Genomic DNA, 18,182 nt, shown 5'->3' with positions numbered 1-18,182 from the left:
TACCTGTCTTCCCTCTTCTCCTCTCTCTCTACCCAGCCAGCCATCAGCAGGAGGGTCCCCCAACATGAGCCTGGTCCTGCTCAAGGTTTCTTCCTGTTAAAGGGGAGTTTTTCCTTGCCACTGTTGCTTGTCTGGGGTTAGGCCCTGTGATTCTGGAAAGCGCCTTGAAACAATTCTGATTGTAACATGTGTTGAACATCTGAACATTTCATCTCTGAGTCCTTGAGTGTAGAAACAGTAGATGTTGCTGGTCCCTCCAGACGACTGTATGTATTATCCTGGTTGCTCTTTTCTGTAGAATGTATAGAATGCATAGAGCTCGAAGTGAATTCCAATAATTGTTGCCCCAGTCAAATATGGTGATACAAGTGTGCAGTAGAGTGTGAAGTGATGTGTTATCTTGAACCACTTTTCCTCTACACAATGCTGCAATTGTACTCTAGACTTTAGATTGCAGCTGTGTTATGGGAGGTTTCAAATTCCGATTTTCATTCAATATCCACACCATCCCTTTGGGCATTGTTTTGCAGAGTTTTGCTGCAATTATTTTTGTTTTGCTTAGAGTTAATGATAATTTATTTCAATCAAAACATGACTTTAATTTCAAATTCCAAAGCTCAGCAATGTGGTATAAATCAGATACATAACAAAATATTTTACAAGCATCAGCAAACAAAACAGGTTTTAGCACGTCTGAAACATTATGTACTTAATATATAATATAACCAGTTTGCAGCTTAATACTGAACCCTGGGGGATGCCACAGGCAATGTCCATTTGTATTACCATTTGTTTAGTTGAACTAATTATTTTCTGGTGCCCAAATAACAAATAACCCAACTTTATACTTTTCTCCTGATTCCATAAATTTAAAAAAATATTAATATTTCATGATCTGTAAAGGCTTTTTCCAAATCTAGAAATAGTCCAGCTGCATACATTTTCTTTGGGTCTATGGTATTTGTGACATGTTAAGTGCCAGTGATGTTAACGGATGTCTTACATGTTATTTTTCTATATTTTTTCAAGTCTATTATGGAAACGTTTCTCTGCAATCTTTGGGAATGGTTGCAGTATGGAGATATGTCTCTAATTTGTGAATGTGTTAGCGGATTTGACCAGAGGAATGAATTTTGTTATTTTCATTTCATGCGGAAATTTATCAGATTGCAATGATAAGTAACAGATGTGTGATAATGGTTTCGCAATGCCCATAATAACCTTCTTACTGTTATCATGTCGATATCGTTACAACCAGTAGACATTTTATTTCCATTTCACAGTTACCGTAATTTCCGGACTATAAGCCGCTACTTTTTTCCTACACTTTAAACACTGCGGCTTATTCTACGGTGTGGCTTATTTATGTTGGGGTTTTTTTTGTGGCGCACTATCGCAACTATTGTGAATCAGTCATTTTTACTAACCCTCATCAACAAGGAAAATACTGGAAGAAAAGCATATGATGCGACTTTTAAGTTAAAAGCGATTATTCTGGCGGTTGAAGAAGGAAATTGAGCTGCCGTGCGTAATCTTGGCATACATTACGGTGGTGAGAAGGTGGATCAATGGTGAGAAGGTGGAAACACCAGCATAAAGAACTGATCCAAAGCAAAAAGATGACAAAAGACGCCACCGCGATGAAAATAGAAGATTTTAGAGGTGGGCCATCGGGGTTTTTAGATTGTTCATTCTTTGAGTAAAAAACCATAAACAATGTAATTCGTGTGTAGCTGATACAAACGTATATTTCAAGGTAGCTGCATTACAGACACCGTTAGGAAAAAAAAGCATTTATCGGTACAATATATTTGTTTATGTTGCTAAGCGGATTAGATTAAAAGAAAAGTTAAAAAATCCTGACGTGATGAAATTTGGATTTAAGGTCTCTGTATAAACATACAAGTAAAAAGAGTGGCTGTTGTTTCTTACCTGTCTCGTCTCTTACGGTAATAAAAACATCTACCGGTACTGAATGTTTTCGATCTAATTTTTCATATTACTATCCCACGTTACCTGCGGCTTAAAATCCGGTGCGGCTTGTATAAGTACAAAATTGATTTTCTTTCTAAAATTAGATTATGCGGCTTATAATCAGGTGCGCTCTATAGTCCGGAAATTACGGTATTATAACACACATGTTGATCTAATTTGATGGTGCTCTAGAAGAAAGCCGCTTTACATCCATACACAAGTTTAAAGTGTGATTTTTGACAACCAAAACAAACTAAAGGTTAATGACTTTTTCTAAATTAATTAAGATATTTTACTCCAGTAAGGCTCCAGTAAATATTACTACATCTTTTTTGCAAGTGCTTTCCTTTCCTTTTTGTTCATATTTATATCACATTTTAATTGGCTTTCATTAATTTCCAGCATTAACCTGCTAAGACAGTAATTTTGTCTCCGGACAGTTAAATGTGACTCGACAACAATAGACAACAAAATAACCAATGAGTTTAACAAGATGAACAAACTAACTTAAAAAGTTATGAACAGATTTTAATTAAATTTTCAGGAAATGTTGACAATGAGTCAACAAACAGCTCAGTCATTTTGGGTGACATTCCAAATCCCGGAGGGAATTTGAGTGATCTTCCAACGTCTAAAGATCAAAAGTTAAGTTACGGTGAGGCGAGGGGAAAGCCAAGGTGCTTTTATCATATATACTACTGGTATTATGGTTATTTTTAAGTTCAACTCCCATTAAAGTAAGAGGACGCTGGAACACCTGCTCCCCCGATATTAACACGCCCAACGTTGTTTTGGGTTTAGTCACAATATGTGTGTGCCAAACAAGTCCTTTGGCAGGCGTCTGCACCCACTGAGTGCTTTTCTAGTTTTCACATGTATTGCATATATTCCTACAAATTTAGTGCATGTAAAGCAGGCTATTGAGAAAGGATGTTGGAGGCAGTGCAACATGTCTGGCTCACAGTTTAAATCCTTTCTTTGACAGAAGTGGCAGCACTCCCCCCCAAATCTGTCCCATTACCAGGGGTATATTTAGTGAAGTCTACAGAGCCTTGTCAAAGCCATGTGGGCATTTGTGTGCACTGGTTAGAGGATCTAAGTGTTGATTTTTAGTAGCCCTTAAGAACATGTAGAGGGGCCGATCACTGGTCTGAGCACACTCAGCTTTTCTCCCACGCCTGATTCATTGGGAAAGGTCGTTGGCTGCCCGTTGAAGTTGTACAACTGCTGCATTGAACACTGTATGGCTCTATGCACTCTGCAGTGCTCTATTGATTGATGTGTGAAGAGGGATTAGTGAGTGGGAGGGAGGGAGGGAGGAAAACAGATGCCGAAGGGGAGGTAGAGATGAGGGGTGGGTAGTAGAACCAGAAGCACAACTGTGAAAATAGCTGGTGCCTTAATAAAAGGGTTAATGTCACGTCTTTGTTGAGGCCAAGAAACCCAGGGGTCATGTCCTGAATTTTCAGTAATTGGGGGTTTAGAGATCAAAGATTTAGCAGTGATTTCAGCAGCTGGGGTTGTTAGCATTGTGTCTCGTACAGCGCATGTCAGTTTTAAATATGGAGAGTGCCAAACCAGAAAAAGGCAGATCAGATCCCAGCATATTGTGAAATACACCATAGTATAGTGGTGTGAGTGTACCACACACACACACACACACACACACACACACACACACAGGCAGTAGTAATACAAGATAACATAGTAGGTTGCCTTCTGATCAAAGCTCCATGGCGTCCCTCTGCAGTCCAGAAAATTCACCATGATTAAATGAGCTCTTCCTTGGCTCTTTATCAACATTTCCTGAAAATTTAATTAAAATCTCTTTCTACGTTTTTGAGTTATTTTTCTGTCAGACAGACAGACGCCAGCTATCACATTTATCCGAATTCATCAAATCTGGGTCTTTAAAAAAATATTTTTTAAAACCTCGTGGTGGTGGCAGCTCAATCTGTTGGAGACTGGGCTGAGAAGCAGAGGGTTCTGGAAGGTGTGCTGTAGTATTGGCAAGGTGCCAGAATAACTTCAGAGCTCTGCCGAGGTACCCTTGAGCAAGGTACCAACCCCATAATTGCTCACATAGGGCCCTGCGATGAACTGGCGGCTCATCTAGGGGTGGTGCCTTCGCCCATATCGGCACCATCCCCATGACCCGGAATTGGATAAAGCAGTCAAAAAGATGAAAATAACCCAAACTACCTCATGCACCTCACTTCTGGGGTTAACGTTCCAGACATGTTGGTGATGTAAGTGTTGACAAGGTTATCTTTAAACTGTGGTGTCAGAGATCAAAACATCAAAACCTTTATGTCATAAAGACTGGAGGTCACAATCTAACCCTACCCCTGCATATTTCTTGTCAATATCTCTAAATATAAAAGTCTCATATTTAGTGTTTGTTCAGAGGACTGTAAAGGTTCGGGGAATTAGTTACATGCAATTGTCATGGATAAAGTTGCAAGGAAGAAAAAACTGGGACACTGACTGAAATACTTCTACAGCTTTGGTCTGGAGGTCCAGACATTGATGCAAGCAGTTAATCATAGTATTTAAAATGTCAGACTTTTTTTTTATTTTATTTTTTTTTAGATTTCCTGGTCGGTTGGCAGCAGAATGCAAATTTATGTTCTTGTGATGTCTGAGGACTGGGTTACTTTTATAGCTCTTTCTCGATGCCTGCGTTTGCTCTGCTGTTGCTTTGTCCCTGACAGGTGGTGAAGATAGTGGAAGGAGTAGGAGAGGGACATCTGGGGAATGGGCAGAAGGGCATTGGGCAATGAGATGGGCCCTCAGCGAGGGCAAGGTTGGACTTGAGCCATTCAAAGTAAATACGATCAGGGGAGTAGGAGAAAGGAATATCTATGCTGGTTAATGTTTAAATCCTGCACCTCCAGCCTACAGTCTCCCTGCAGCTCCTGGCAACTGATAATCCCTGGACTGCTGCTCTTCATCCTCAAGGTGTCGACGAGAAGTGCCTCTGTAAATATTTAATTGACTGCAGCATGCCGGTGTTAATTATGCGGTTGTGTCATTTCCTTTCTTTACTTTGCTTCCTTAGCATCTCTGCTTCATTCTCCCTATATAGTAATGCAACAATTCATATAGTACCACTCTCTATCTCTGTCTATATGTATATATACACACATACATACAGTATGTATCTACGTATGTGTGTGTATTTCAAAATGTACAATAATCTTACAGAATAATGAATCTTAAAATAATTCCAAATCATCTGTTTCTGTATACTTAGAGAGCTAACTTGATATGCATTGTTCCTGTTGTACAATTACTATGATAATTATGTTAACTGTTCATGATTGTCCACAGCTCTTTGCTATTGGTTATTCAACATTTTCAAGCTACTTTTGCCATTCAGTGACCTTTTCCTTTTGGTAGATCACCTCATGTGGCTGCCTGTTCTCACCCTTACACCCTTGTACTACGCCTGTCTTCTCCAGTTTCCATACTACAGCAGCCTCAGTTAAATGGATTATTGTTATAAGTTTCATTATAGCAACTGCGCTTATCCTTTCTGATGCCAATCTTGCTTTCAGAAGGGGCTTTCCCTCCTCACTGTTTATTTGATCGTCAAGGGCAAAATGAAATTGATGAACAGTACAAAGGAGCTTGCAAGGACTATGCAGGCTAAAGTTGTACAGTTCAACAGAGCTTCAGCTATAAGTGTCTGACAGTAGCAAGTGCAGTTTCAAACAGGCACTCATAGAAACAAATAAATGAATGCATTGCAGCACTGTTACACATTTAGAGATAAAACATTATGATAAATACACAAAACAGGAATATAGGCTGAGCCAGTGTCATCCGCGGCTGGCTAAAACATCACTGTGCCTTTGCGAGACGTATGACTACAAAACAAACCTTCATTATTCTTTATTCTTCATTCTCCCAGCTTCTCCTTCTCTTTATGCTAAATACAATGCATCTATAAGAAATAAATGACCAAAATCTCAGCAAACTAAGAACCAGCAAAGGATTGGGCTTGGCCAGCAGGTGTGTTTGGGTGTCTACGTAGGCGTGTGTGAGTGCATGATATAGGAAATTAAAGTCCTCTTTTTAAGGCCAAAGCAGGGTCGTAGCAAGGACAGCGCACAGCAGTAGCCAGTAGGACAGAGGGACAGATAATAGTGAGTAATTCAGAACACACACACACACAGAGTTCACCACTAACGCTGCTGTTGTGGTTCATCTGTTGTTTTAATAATACATTTTTTTTAAAGAAAGAAAGAAATTGCAGCGTATAACAGCAAAATACTGTATAAATGTTGTTGTTGTTGGGTTTTTTTTAAATTTGGCTCTAAAACAGTTTTTCTGTCTCTGCAGAACAACCAGACTTTTAACTTTACCCAGTAGGAATCACCTGCCTTTCTCAAACATTAGCCCTCCTCACGGGTGTAGTCAGTGCACGTTGAGCCACAAGAGGGAGCACAGAAAAAAAAACTGAATTTGACATGGAGATCAATAAAACCAGAAGCAATCAAGCAACTGAAAATAGGTGAAGATTTTTATTAGAAATGCTATTTCCCCCACGCTCATTTAGACTGCTGTGGAGCAACGTATTCAGTGCTTAGTTCTCATTGGTTAAAACTGATATGTCTCATGTGCACCAATGATAAATTTATGTCTGTAATAATGGACTGGAATGAGATTCCCACAGTTACGACCCCTTGATTCATTTACAACATTTTCTTCCCATTGATACGTTGCCACAAATTTATACCACATAATTGACTTATATATTCAGTATATAGGCACTATGTGGAGCTAACGAGTTATGATCAGAATGGTCCAAGAACTAATATGTAAGGTTGTGTAAACATTCCCCAAATCAATAAACACACCTGTTTTCACATATCCTGATGGCCCACTCAAGGCACGCTATTATTTTTTGCACCTAATAAAATCAAAATTTGGCATCGGATGTTGTACAATTGCACATTTACCCACTTGTAGTAAATAATGTTTACTGGTAAAGCCACAGCAGTATTTTATTATAATTGTCTTTACCTGCCTTGTGATTAATTTTGAATTATAATCCGTGAAATTTTTGTCTTAAAGATCCTGCTAATATGACACGACTGTAACATGATTTTAACTGCTGTATTGAGTTTTATATCTCACTGCCATTGTTTATCCTTTTAAAAACCATTGGATTTGATTTTATATATTATAGTGATTTTCTGAGCCAGAGTAATCATTTTAGTGTACAATGAAGACATTAGTCAGAACATGCGCATTTTGACATTCAAAAGAGTTAAGACAGTTTTTAATAATAAACCCTTTCAATGTGAAGAACGTCATGCCTTTATCACTGATGGCTCATTGATGAGTGTGCTTGCATGTGTAATTGTGTGTACAAGGGAGTGTGGGCTGAATATGTTGACCTGGTTTGCATGTTGCACAGTGCCTTAGGTTGGAGGCATGGTGGCAATTCAGCTGTAAAAATAGTATTTGAGTCACAAACTGGGGATAAACCACACTGGCTTTACAACGTAGTAATTAGATGTATGTTGGGCCATCCAACATATGTTTTCACTGCGTATTCATTATACGTGTTTGGGTCATACATATCTCTGTGATTATGTCACCGCTATATTTATCTTTTTTCTTTATGTGTTTGTATTTAGCATGGTGGGGGTGGTAATGTGCATTTATGACAGCTTATCACAATCATCTCTCAGCCAAAAATCCTGAACGGGGGCATCATGCAGCCAAGTGACGGCGTGGAGCAATTCCCTGTAATAAAACTCAGAGATGAATATAGGCGCGTGATGGTTGTTTATCACCAGACTCAATGGATTATGTGCTATGCCCCGCCCCCAAGGCTTTTGGAAAAAATGGAGCCAATTCTGAGGTCCTTGGCCAGCCCGGACAGCGGCGCTGCGGCGGCAGCCATTAATGCAATTACAGCTTTCAGTGGGAGATTTTCAGGACTTTGTTTTGAGGCATTATTAGTTTTTCCTCCTATTTTGTTTTTCCACTGCTGACTCACACATCGGCAGTATATAGTTGGCTACCTTCATATAAGCCACATGCAACACTGCACAATACACAAAGGAATATATGAATGCATAATACATGACTACATATAGCTTATAGTTATTGAGAATTAGATATGAGCAAAAAGAGAAAAAAAAACATTTACATACACAAACACTTTAAAAAAAATAGAAGAGCAGCTGTAATTAGTCTATTTAAATGAAGATAAATTATGATTTGGCACACTTGGCACCATTTCTGCTGTGCAGTTTAAAAATCTTCTGATGAGCAATCCATCATGTTCATTATACCTCCAAAGTCTCTCTTGTTAATTTCTAGAATCAAACCACAAATGCAGGAAACCCTTTTTGTAATTTTAAACACATTCCCCCACACATCTCCTGTCTCTTGAACAGCATTTTGCTGGCATATTTGGTCTCAAGTCTCACCTATTTGTGTTGCGTGACACGTCCTTTGCTTTGTGCTTCTATTAACAAACCTCAGGACGTGTCTTCGGTCCTCACAGCAGTGGCTTCACTTCATAAAGTCACCATTTATTAAAGCTCAAGGCACCAGACTGCAGCCCAAACCAGTTATGATATTGAGGTCATTTTGCAGGTAGAAGAACAAAGAGATTGTCAGAGACAAGCAGCAGGAGTCATGCTGTGATTCCATAGAGTTTAGATGGACAAAGCCGACTTTGGTTGTAATTCACCTCAGCAGGCATGGGTGACAGCACATGTATGAAAGCCTTGGTTATCTTTGCTTTTAGTCAGTTACTGACAACCCTCAAGGCGTATTGAGACAAAATTTCACGGATGCAAGTTTGAATGCCTCCTCAAGTATGTTTTTACATTTGTGCACCTTGGAGAGTGTCTATGTGTATTGGTAGGCAGGTTAGGCATCCCTTCTGTTTCCACTGCTGTCCCTTCATTTCATGCTTCAACAGCTTTGCGTGAATCCTCTTCTCTTGGCTCATTATCAGTGGTGTTCAATGAACGTGCACTCCACCAGAATGCAGCCTAAACCTAAATCATTATTTCGCTGTGGGGGTTGGGGGCTGACAGTGTGACTCCTTTGTTTAATGTGCATTACCTTCCTTTAAGGAAGAAAAAGGTAGAAAGTGGAAATGAGTCAAAGAACGAAGGGCTCAAGAACCTGACATGATGAATATAGACAATCAATGATAAAACCATTGCATTCTCATGTATTTCTTTATTTTTTGTCCTTGACAGGAAGCAGTTTGCAAGGGGCAGAATTTGGACATGTACAGGACAATATTACGGTATTGGAAGGAGAAAGCGTCACTTTGAGGTAATTCTTTTTCCTGGATCTACACCTACTAACCATGCTAAACATGGATTTTCAACCACCACCTATCATGCCATTCAAATTTTGAGTTCTCTGTCACATAACTTATATTAAATATTCACATTGAAATGCTTTTGGCAGCTCTGTCAGGCTCTTAATAGTTAAATTAGTCCGTCAGGGTTGAAATTATTTGTTTCCTTTTGCTTACATGCACCTCCTGACAACCTCTGTCTGCAATTAAAGTAAAAATATGGTGTTTTTGTGCATCTTAGTGGTTGTGACATAAAAACTGAAAATTATTTTTCAAACAGAAACTGCGTTTTAGAGTTTTATCACAGTTTTTAGTGACGGTAAGTCCATGGAAATCAACACTCAACCAAGCGGCAACCTTCCACAACGTCACTCTCTGGTTTGTTTTAGACATGTATGGTTTGGCTTACAGGACAGCACCATTTTAAGATTCTGGAGCCAGAAGTAACCATATTTGGGTGTAACTTTTGACATCAGTCTATGCAGCCCACCGACTATATTGTACTTCAGGCATGCCAATAAAATAAATACGTCCCCAGTTTTAAAGGATTGATGTCTAATCAATTTGGAGTACAGTATAAATGAGTCTGGGCTTTTGGGAGCCTTGGTGGTATTGCACATGAAGCCACTTCTGCGTTTGTTTTATTTTTAGACAGTCTATGCAATCAACAAACAAAAGCTGATCGTGTGTGCTCATTTATACTTAAAGTATCAAATTTCCTAACAGAACTGTAAGTAACCCTAATGTCTTATTACTCCCAGAGGGAAATTACAGCTTCTACACTCTGTTGTAGACACATTACTTTACATGCAATAACTGATGGAGAGGTGTCAGAGAGAGTAAGCTCTTGAGGACATTTGGGGGTTTGCTCATGTCTCTCAAAAATGGTCGTCAGCACAATTAATTTCAATCTTCTAGTTTTTGCCCTCCACACCAATACTGAAGCCACTATTTTCCAATTGTTGTCTTAATCCAAACCCACTTCATTTTAGATTAATTTAAAACAAAAGGACCTTAGTGAGGAGGTAGTCCAAATATCGAGTAGAGAAAGAAAGCATTGCTTTCTCCACCTTCACGTCCATTTACCATCTACTGGAGTCCGATTATTGGAGAACACTTTGGTCTGCGTAACTTGTGTGTTTTTTATTCATAGCCTGTATCTTATTAGACTATCCTTAGCCAGACAATACTGTGCACTCATAAAATATGATTTACCATTAACCATTTACCGTGGCATAAACTGTTTACCCAGTGTCTTCTTGTATAGTCAGATTCTTTGCCACTAAAGTTTTGTCACTGGACGTCTCTTTGTCACTGGCTGTTTTTCAGTTTTATGTAAATTGTGAGAGCAACAACAAATCAAAAACATGATTGTTTTCCTGTGGAATAGACCTGAAATCAACCCATTTTTTTCTTTCTCTCTGATTAGAACATCCTCTCTTAGCCTTGAATTGCAAACCAAATCTCAATTGTTAACCATTAATTGTAAATGAACTCAGTGGAGAAGTTTAAATTCATAACTCGGAGATTTTGGCTTTTTTGCATTCAGTTTGTGTATATGTGTGTTCTAGTACATGTAAAATAATGAGGACCAAAATATCTGTTTCACTGGCACAAGCGAGGCCATTTCTGAATAAGGAAGACATTTTGACTGGTCCCACAAAGTGCTGTTTGTGGGTAAAGACTAGATTTTGAGGTTAATGTTTAGAATCGAGTGATTAACATTAGAATATGGGTTAAGTTTAGAGATTTAGTTGTGAAGGTCATGGGGAATGCATGAGGCCAGAGGTTTCACAAATATTTTAGAGGATAAAACAAAGATACGGAGAATAGTTTCAGGAAGTGAAGACATTTGGTTTGGTTCTCACAGCCTCAAAGGGGTATTTTAGGGTGTAGACTTAGTAACCGCTTGAGAAACGATAGCTCTTGGCTGGCCAGGGAGCATCTAAGGATTCCCCAGAGGAGCCTGTGGAAGTGACTGGGGAGGGAAGTGTGTGGGTCTCCCTGCTAAGGTTGCTACCGCCATCGCCTGAACTCGGATAAGTCGTTTCAAGATGAAGACTTTGGCCCCACTTGAACAACAATATTTTCTTAATCCGTAGCAAAAGAGTTCCCAGTGTAGATAACATCCTGTGCACAGACCAACCAAAACACTGTGGTGCAAATACCAGGGGAGTAGGTGGCGGTAAGGAATCATGTGGACTTGTAGGGGCACTTTTGTCTTTGGAGCTTTAAGGAAGCATGCGATCACAATAGCGAACTTCTGCAAAACAACATTGATTCTAATAGTGAGCAACAGTGGATCGATGATGAGGTGGAGTTGCTTCTACCAGCAGCCCTGAACTATAAAACTGAGAAACTTGCAGAGAAATTGGTTAGGACGTTGGTTGGGAAGTTGCTATGGTTCTTCTTCTACTTTCAATGTCCTCAGGCCACGCCTACGTATGGTCTAGGACTACTTGTGCAAGCTAGTTTGCTTGCAGATGTAATGTGTGAGTCGCATTCTCACGTAAACAGACAGCGAAAATGGAACAAAAGTTTTTTGTTTTCACCTGAAAACACTGTTGCCCGAAGGCCCTGCTCACAAGACAACAAAAACATTTGCAGAGTCTCAAACGTTGCCTGAATCGTCACATTTTTTTTAAACTGGGCTCCAGAGTGAAAAGGTTGAAAATTGTTTTGGTCTCTTTGTTAACCAGAAGTGCCATTGTTAGTGAAATATAGTTGTAACATGTTTCATTACAAACTTACTTTGCCAAATGCTGGCCTGGTGTGATTTCAGTGAAGGCCATGCATCATTTTCACACCGAGGACACCATGAAAACACAATCCTCTCCATTTCTAGTGCAAATGTTGTCATATTATCGTGGCCTTAGTTTGTTTCGGGTTAAAATATTGGAGTCATTTAGTTGTTTAGTTATGAGGGTATTGTTTATTAAAACTTTCATAGGGATACAGTAGTGTGTGTGTGTGTGTGTGAGTGTGATAGACAGCATGAGAGAGATAAGAAAGATATCTCAGGACTCAAGGCCATAGATCTTCCCTCAACATATTTTTTATATGTTTAAGAAATGGCTATTCAGATGATGCACATTTGAAGCTCTTATGGTCTCCATTTGCTCTGGGCCTGCAGTCCTTTAGCAATATCATCAGTGGTGAAATGATTAATTTTACAAATAGATTAACAGAGCCTTTGGTACACTGCTAATTAATCCGTATTTAGTTTTTTCTGATTGCATTGACTCATCATTTAGTCTCTTTTAATATTAAATGCATTTCAATTAATCTTTGAAAACTTGCTTGAATTTGCTCATTCACTATCCTGCTCACTGTTTGGCCTCTGAGTGGTGGACATTAGCCTAAGGCCTTGTAACAAATCTATCATAAAGTTATTTAAAGTTTGCTTACAAGCGTTGTGCTGTCACTGCTGTTCCGTGGCCTTTCTGCGGTCTTCCTGAGCAGTGATAACCATCCAGGTTGTGTCAGTTAGACATGACTACAGAAACATCCCTTCCAGCTAGCTGAAGCTGGGGAAGGACATCTAGTGGCAAAGTCAAGAATTCAAGTCAAGGTCAAGAATTTGGCTACTAAATCATCACATCTGTCAAAAGTACATAATTATTTCCTGAACTTTAATCATCACAACACCATATTTGAGTGAATTTACATATATTTTATTGTATTAACTTTAAGCATCAGTCCCAAGCCAACTTGCAAGCAAGAATGCCACTTTGTGAGCTGGACCTAAGCTGTACACACCCCAGGCTACACTCATGTACTTATTAAAAAGAAAATGTGAATAGAATAATGGAAATTTGGAAAGCTGCTGATCTTAGTACAGATGAAGAATTCATATGCACATCAAACACAATAACCTCTTAAGCTCCCCCCAGGAGAGATGAGAAAATAAATTAAAAGGAGATGATTTCTTTTGTTGTTTAAATGTTTAACTAATCTCAGTCTTCTTTTGTTTTGTTTTTTTTGGGGGGGGGGGGATCTGTCCCATGTTACTCATCTTGTATGACTATAATCATGCTATTGGATATTGCACGATGTTGCAAATAAATGATGATTAAGGCATGCTCTTTTTAACTGGCTGTTCTTAACTGCTGCCCAGTCTTGAAGAAATCTAAATGTTATTTGTTATCAACCGCCAACAGAATTAACTGGACTTCCTCTCCCCTCACAGATGTCGGATTGATGAGGATGTGACCCACAAGGCCTGGCTGAACCGCTCAAACATCCTTTTCACAGGGACAGACAAATGGACGCTGGACAAACGTGTGACACTGGTCAATAACAACAGCAGTGACTTCTCCATTCACATTGACAATGTGCAAGTATCCGACGAGGGGCCTTACACCTGCAGCTTCCAGGCCAATAACAAGCCCGGTCTTGCCCATGTCTACCTCATTGTCCAAGGTAAGAAGATGAATAAAGATGTGTGAAGGGTGAAACTGTGACAGAACTGGAATTTATTTCATTTTATCCTATCCATTTTAAGATCAGGCTCATTTACATAAAATAACTGCAAAATTGCCGCTTCTCAGCAATAGAAGTGCATTTACGCTACTGTGAACATCCTTTATTTAAACACCTGCTAAATGGCTTAATGTTGCATTTCAACATCCATCCACTTGTAGTGCTGTCAATTGGCCATGATTGAAGTCTTCTTCGAGAAAATGCAATCAATCTTTTCAGTGGTTCAATTTCAAAGAATGTAATCATGCCTAAATGTCTGATTGACAACTTTACCGTAGCGTAATGTAGTGTTTTTGCGATGCTTTTCGGGATACTAAGTTGGTATTTTATTTGAACAAAATCACTTTGATTATGTTTTTTGTTGGCCTCTGAATGTGCAGGCGTGCGCGCACACACACACACACACACACGTGTGCATGTATGTGTGCTTGTGTGTGTGTTCTTGAGCATGTGGCAAAGTGAATATCCATTTCAAATCATTCCTCATAACATTTCTTTTAATTGCTAATTAGGCAGGTCAGACTGATTAAGTTATTTGTGTAGTTATTAGTGTAGAATTATATTTGTGTAGCTGGCTATCCAACTGGTGGATTAAATGAGTGAGGACGTGAGATGTGATCATCTCATCAAGTGACCGACAAAACTGACTGATCCAAATGGCATGATGTACATATGGGTATATGACTGCCTAGAGGACGGCCCTCACACACTATACCCTGTGTGTGTATCAGCTTTCTTTAGATGTTGGACCGTGTATATTGGGAGTGTTGCGATCAATGCTATCTTCCTCCTGAATAAAAATAACCCAAATTGAGAGATAATGCTGCATCAAAGCCTAGCTCTTTGAGGGGCTGTGATCCAGACGTGGGTGACAGGAGCATACACTTAATTCCAAATTACTTGTAATTTCAGCTTTACCTTGATATCACCAAAATAATTACACCCTCCAGATAGTTGTTCGGGAGCAGCTTCGTCGCCAGTCCAGTCCGTGCTTTATCGCTGCAAAAATTCAATGCCTGCAAGATTAGAAGAGAAATGGAATCCGCACTCACCCAAAGCAATCGCATGCCAAGCTCATTAAAACATTGATAATGGCCCATTTACAATGAAGAACCATCTTGTTATCAAACTACCTGCATTTACAGCACTTTGTGGTTGGGACAATCTTGGTGTTCAGGGGTGGTCCTAAAGCTAAAGACCACCTGCAAATGTCACTTTTCTAAAGATCGAACTTGATTAAATGTCAGGAAAAAGAGATTTTAATGGCCATTTCTTAGCACTTAGAATCCAGGACAATTTAAGTAGACCGTCAATTATGTTGTTGCATAGATCAGTAAGCACTTAGACACAGATCATTAATCAACTCATTGCCCATCTGTCGGAGGTGCGGAAATGTGCATCATCCTGAAAAATAAATAAGCTGTGATTTCTATATCAATGAAATAAAATAATAAATGATGATCCTAAAGTCATGTCTTTCTCTTAAATGTGTTTTTCAGTGCCAGCCAAAATTGTCAACATCTCAAAAGACATTTCTGTGAATGAAGGAGAGAATGTAAACCTGCACTGTCTGGCAGTGGGTCGACCTGAGCCCACCGTCACCTGGAAAGTCCAGAAATGTAAGCTACCTCCTCTTTGTCTGCTTCATCTTCAGATCCAGACAGCTCATGTTCACAGCATCACCTTCATCTTTTGGCCTTCACATTCGTTCCCATGGGGGAAGATTTATTCTTTTCCATCTATCCTAACAGCTTAGTAGCATTAAGCTTGTGTTCACGTCTTCATCCCCTAATTCCCATGCCATCACTCTTTAACCCAGCTGTTTGGTCAGAACCCTTTTAAATTCATAGCTGCACATTTCCCTTTGTCCTAGTTTTTTCCACCAGATAACTACGTATAATACATATTTATCCCCACAGCACCGCCTGCCATCATCAGCATCTGTCTTCATCCAGCATGTCATCTCTCATCACGCCGCCCACCAAGGCTAACAGCCACTTTTGGCACAGTTTTACCCTCCATCGTGTTCTTAAATCAGATTAAATCAAGTTCAGTGTTGGCAGGATGCATATACAATAGGGACCAGAATTATTGGAACACTTGTCAAAATTAAGCTGTTTTATTTGTTTTTATTGAATTATCCGTTAGAATAAACACTCTTTTCACGATCGCACACGTGACAGAAGGAAGCTTCCTGAATACTGAAAATGATGGAGGGGCCCCCTCAAAGGCCAGACCACAACCTCATTAAATACATTTGTTAAATAACCTGTACAGATCTGTGGTACAATCAAAGGAAAGCCAGTGGCTGACATGAGGTAGCAATTATGTTGAAGTTCTCAGAAATTCAAACATTAATCTTGACAGTATGCCAGAGAGACGCCCTGGTGGACTTGCTGGAAAAGGTGGGCACACCAAAGTTAATCAGATATTTGTTTTGCTCATCTGCTGCATATTTCATGAACAATTATCAAATGAAATCAACCCAAAAAGGTCAGTATTTTCAGATCTGTCAGGAGTTCTAATAATTTTCCATATAATTTTATCAGAATTTGTCATTTATTTCCTATTTTTCACTTTGAGAAATTGAAGAAAACCTTGAGCAGGACCAGGCTCATGTAGGGGGACCCTCCTGCTGATGGGAGGGGGCTGGGTAGAGAGAGAGGAGAAGGTGGAGGACAGGTAGAGGAGAGAATAGGTAGAGAACATAGAAATAATTAAAATAAGCTGCTGTAGAGTCGGGTTGAGTGGGTCAGCGGGGTCAGAGGTCAGTAGGTCAGCATATTTCAAATGTCTATTGACCAGTATACGGTGCTACATTGTTCTGAGCCCATTTAATCACTTGTAAGTACATCATGAAATCAGCTCAGAGATGCACTTTTTCAGCTGTCTGGCCCTCTTTCTTCACACCATGTCAAGATGATCCACTTGTACATGTACCAACACTACACTTCACTCAAACCTACAGTACTTTTTTTTTTACTTGTATAATATTTGTAGTTGTGTTTGTTGTTCCTGTCACTTTGGGATTTGCCCACAAAATAGAACAATGTGCATTGATCAGTCTATTTTTGTTCTATTGTTTGTGGTAGTGTAGGTTGTATTTCAAAGAAATACTATTACAGAAATTTGCCTCATTTCATTTTGATTCTAGCACCCGAAGAAGAAAATAATATATAGTTATAATGATAGCAACAACAATAATGATAATACTAATAACTACTATGATCTTCCTCTCAAAACATTGTACTGCTTGTCTAAATGCATATATACTGTACAGCAGTAGTTACAGGCTGCTCAGAGGGCTTCACCTCCTTGTTTCTCCTTTGTCCGTCCTTGGGTTAGTCTCCTGTGTATCTATTGTCCTTTTTTGTGCAGATAATAGCTACAATACGGCACCTCAGGCAGGGACAGGCAGAAAAGCATGCATGAATGCACACCTGCAGCAAACACACACACACACACACACACACACACACACACACACTACAAGTGAAGTTGTCCTCACTTGCAGGCCTATAGCATTTCTCCTCTGTCAGCAATAATCATCCATCTCAAACCACCCCCCCCCCCACACACTAGTTCATACCACACACCTCCCTCCCTCCCTCCATAACCTTGCATCTTGTAGAAAGAGAGAGGGGCTGAATTGCTATTCTCTGTGAGTCTCCTCAACCAAGTCTTCAGTTGCCAGGGTCCAGTGTCAGTGGAGAAGGAATTGTCTAAAGAAATAGCAGTACACTGCCAACGGTGTCCTTATTATTCAGGGAGAAACTGCAGGGAACAGGGGTTTGGAGAAGAACGGTGTATAAGCATCGTAAGATGGTGTTTACCTCAGAATGTTTGGGGAGATTAGACATGCATGTCAGAGATCAGTTGGATGCAGACATACGCTCAACCCCATAACAACTTGGCCACACAGATAGCTGCAGGTTATTAAGAATCCTGTTTAGCATTTAAGAGACAAGAGTCTCTTAAATGTCAATCGAACAAGGACGAGACGTTTGCGCTTACACTTACCCATCAATTAGCCTACAGAAGTGCATCAAAGACTTCATTTGACATTCCATCCATTAAAAGATAAAGGCCCATAGGTTTAGCATAAATTAATGTTTACTGGGGAGCACATTGTGATGAGAACCAAGCCTATATTTGACAGGATATTTATGAGATTTGTGATGAGTGAGGGAAACTCATGATTCATGAGCTTTTATACAAAATTAGCCAGGAAAAGCAGACGGATAATAGTTTTGAGAATTTGTCATAGGTGTGTTTATGTCATATGTTATTGGCTGAGCCAAAAGGAAGACAGCCAACAGTAGTTTCACCAGATTCAACTTACCCTGAACATAAATTCAAATGTTATGCTAAATTCAGTGGC

The 18,182-nt window shown here is 39.5% G+C and overlaps 1 protein-coding gene across 1 annotated transcript in view; it reads left to right on the top strand.

The window, feature by feature from the left end:
- iglon5 (IgLON family member 5) overlaps window positions 1-18,182 on the top strand; it is a 96,820-nt gene that overhangs the window by 61,629 nt on the left and 17,009 nt on the right. Inside the window, exons 2-4 of the mRNA XM_057044724.1 lie at window positions 9,213-9,291; window positions 13,509-13,741; window positions 15,301-15,420. Of these exons, the coding sequence (XP_056900704.1) occupies window positions 9,213-9,291; window positions 13,509-13,741; window positions 15,301-15,420 (432 nt within the window). The remainder of the gene's footprint in view (window positions 1-9,212; window positions 9,292-13,508; window positions 13,742-15,300; window positions 15,421-18,182) is intronic.

The sequence above is a fragment of the Takifugu flavidus genome, chromosome 10 (genome assembly GCF_003711565.1).
Source record: "Takifugu flavidus isolate HTHZ2018 chromosome 10, ASM371156v2, whole genome shotgun sequence".
Lineage (NCBI taxonomy): Eukaryota > Metazoa > Chordata > Actinopteri > Tetraodontiformes > Tetraodontidae > Takifugu > Takifugu flavidus.
This window is presented reverse-complemented; position numbering and strand designations above follow the sequence as displayed.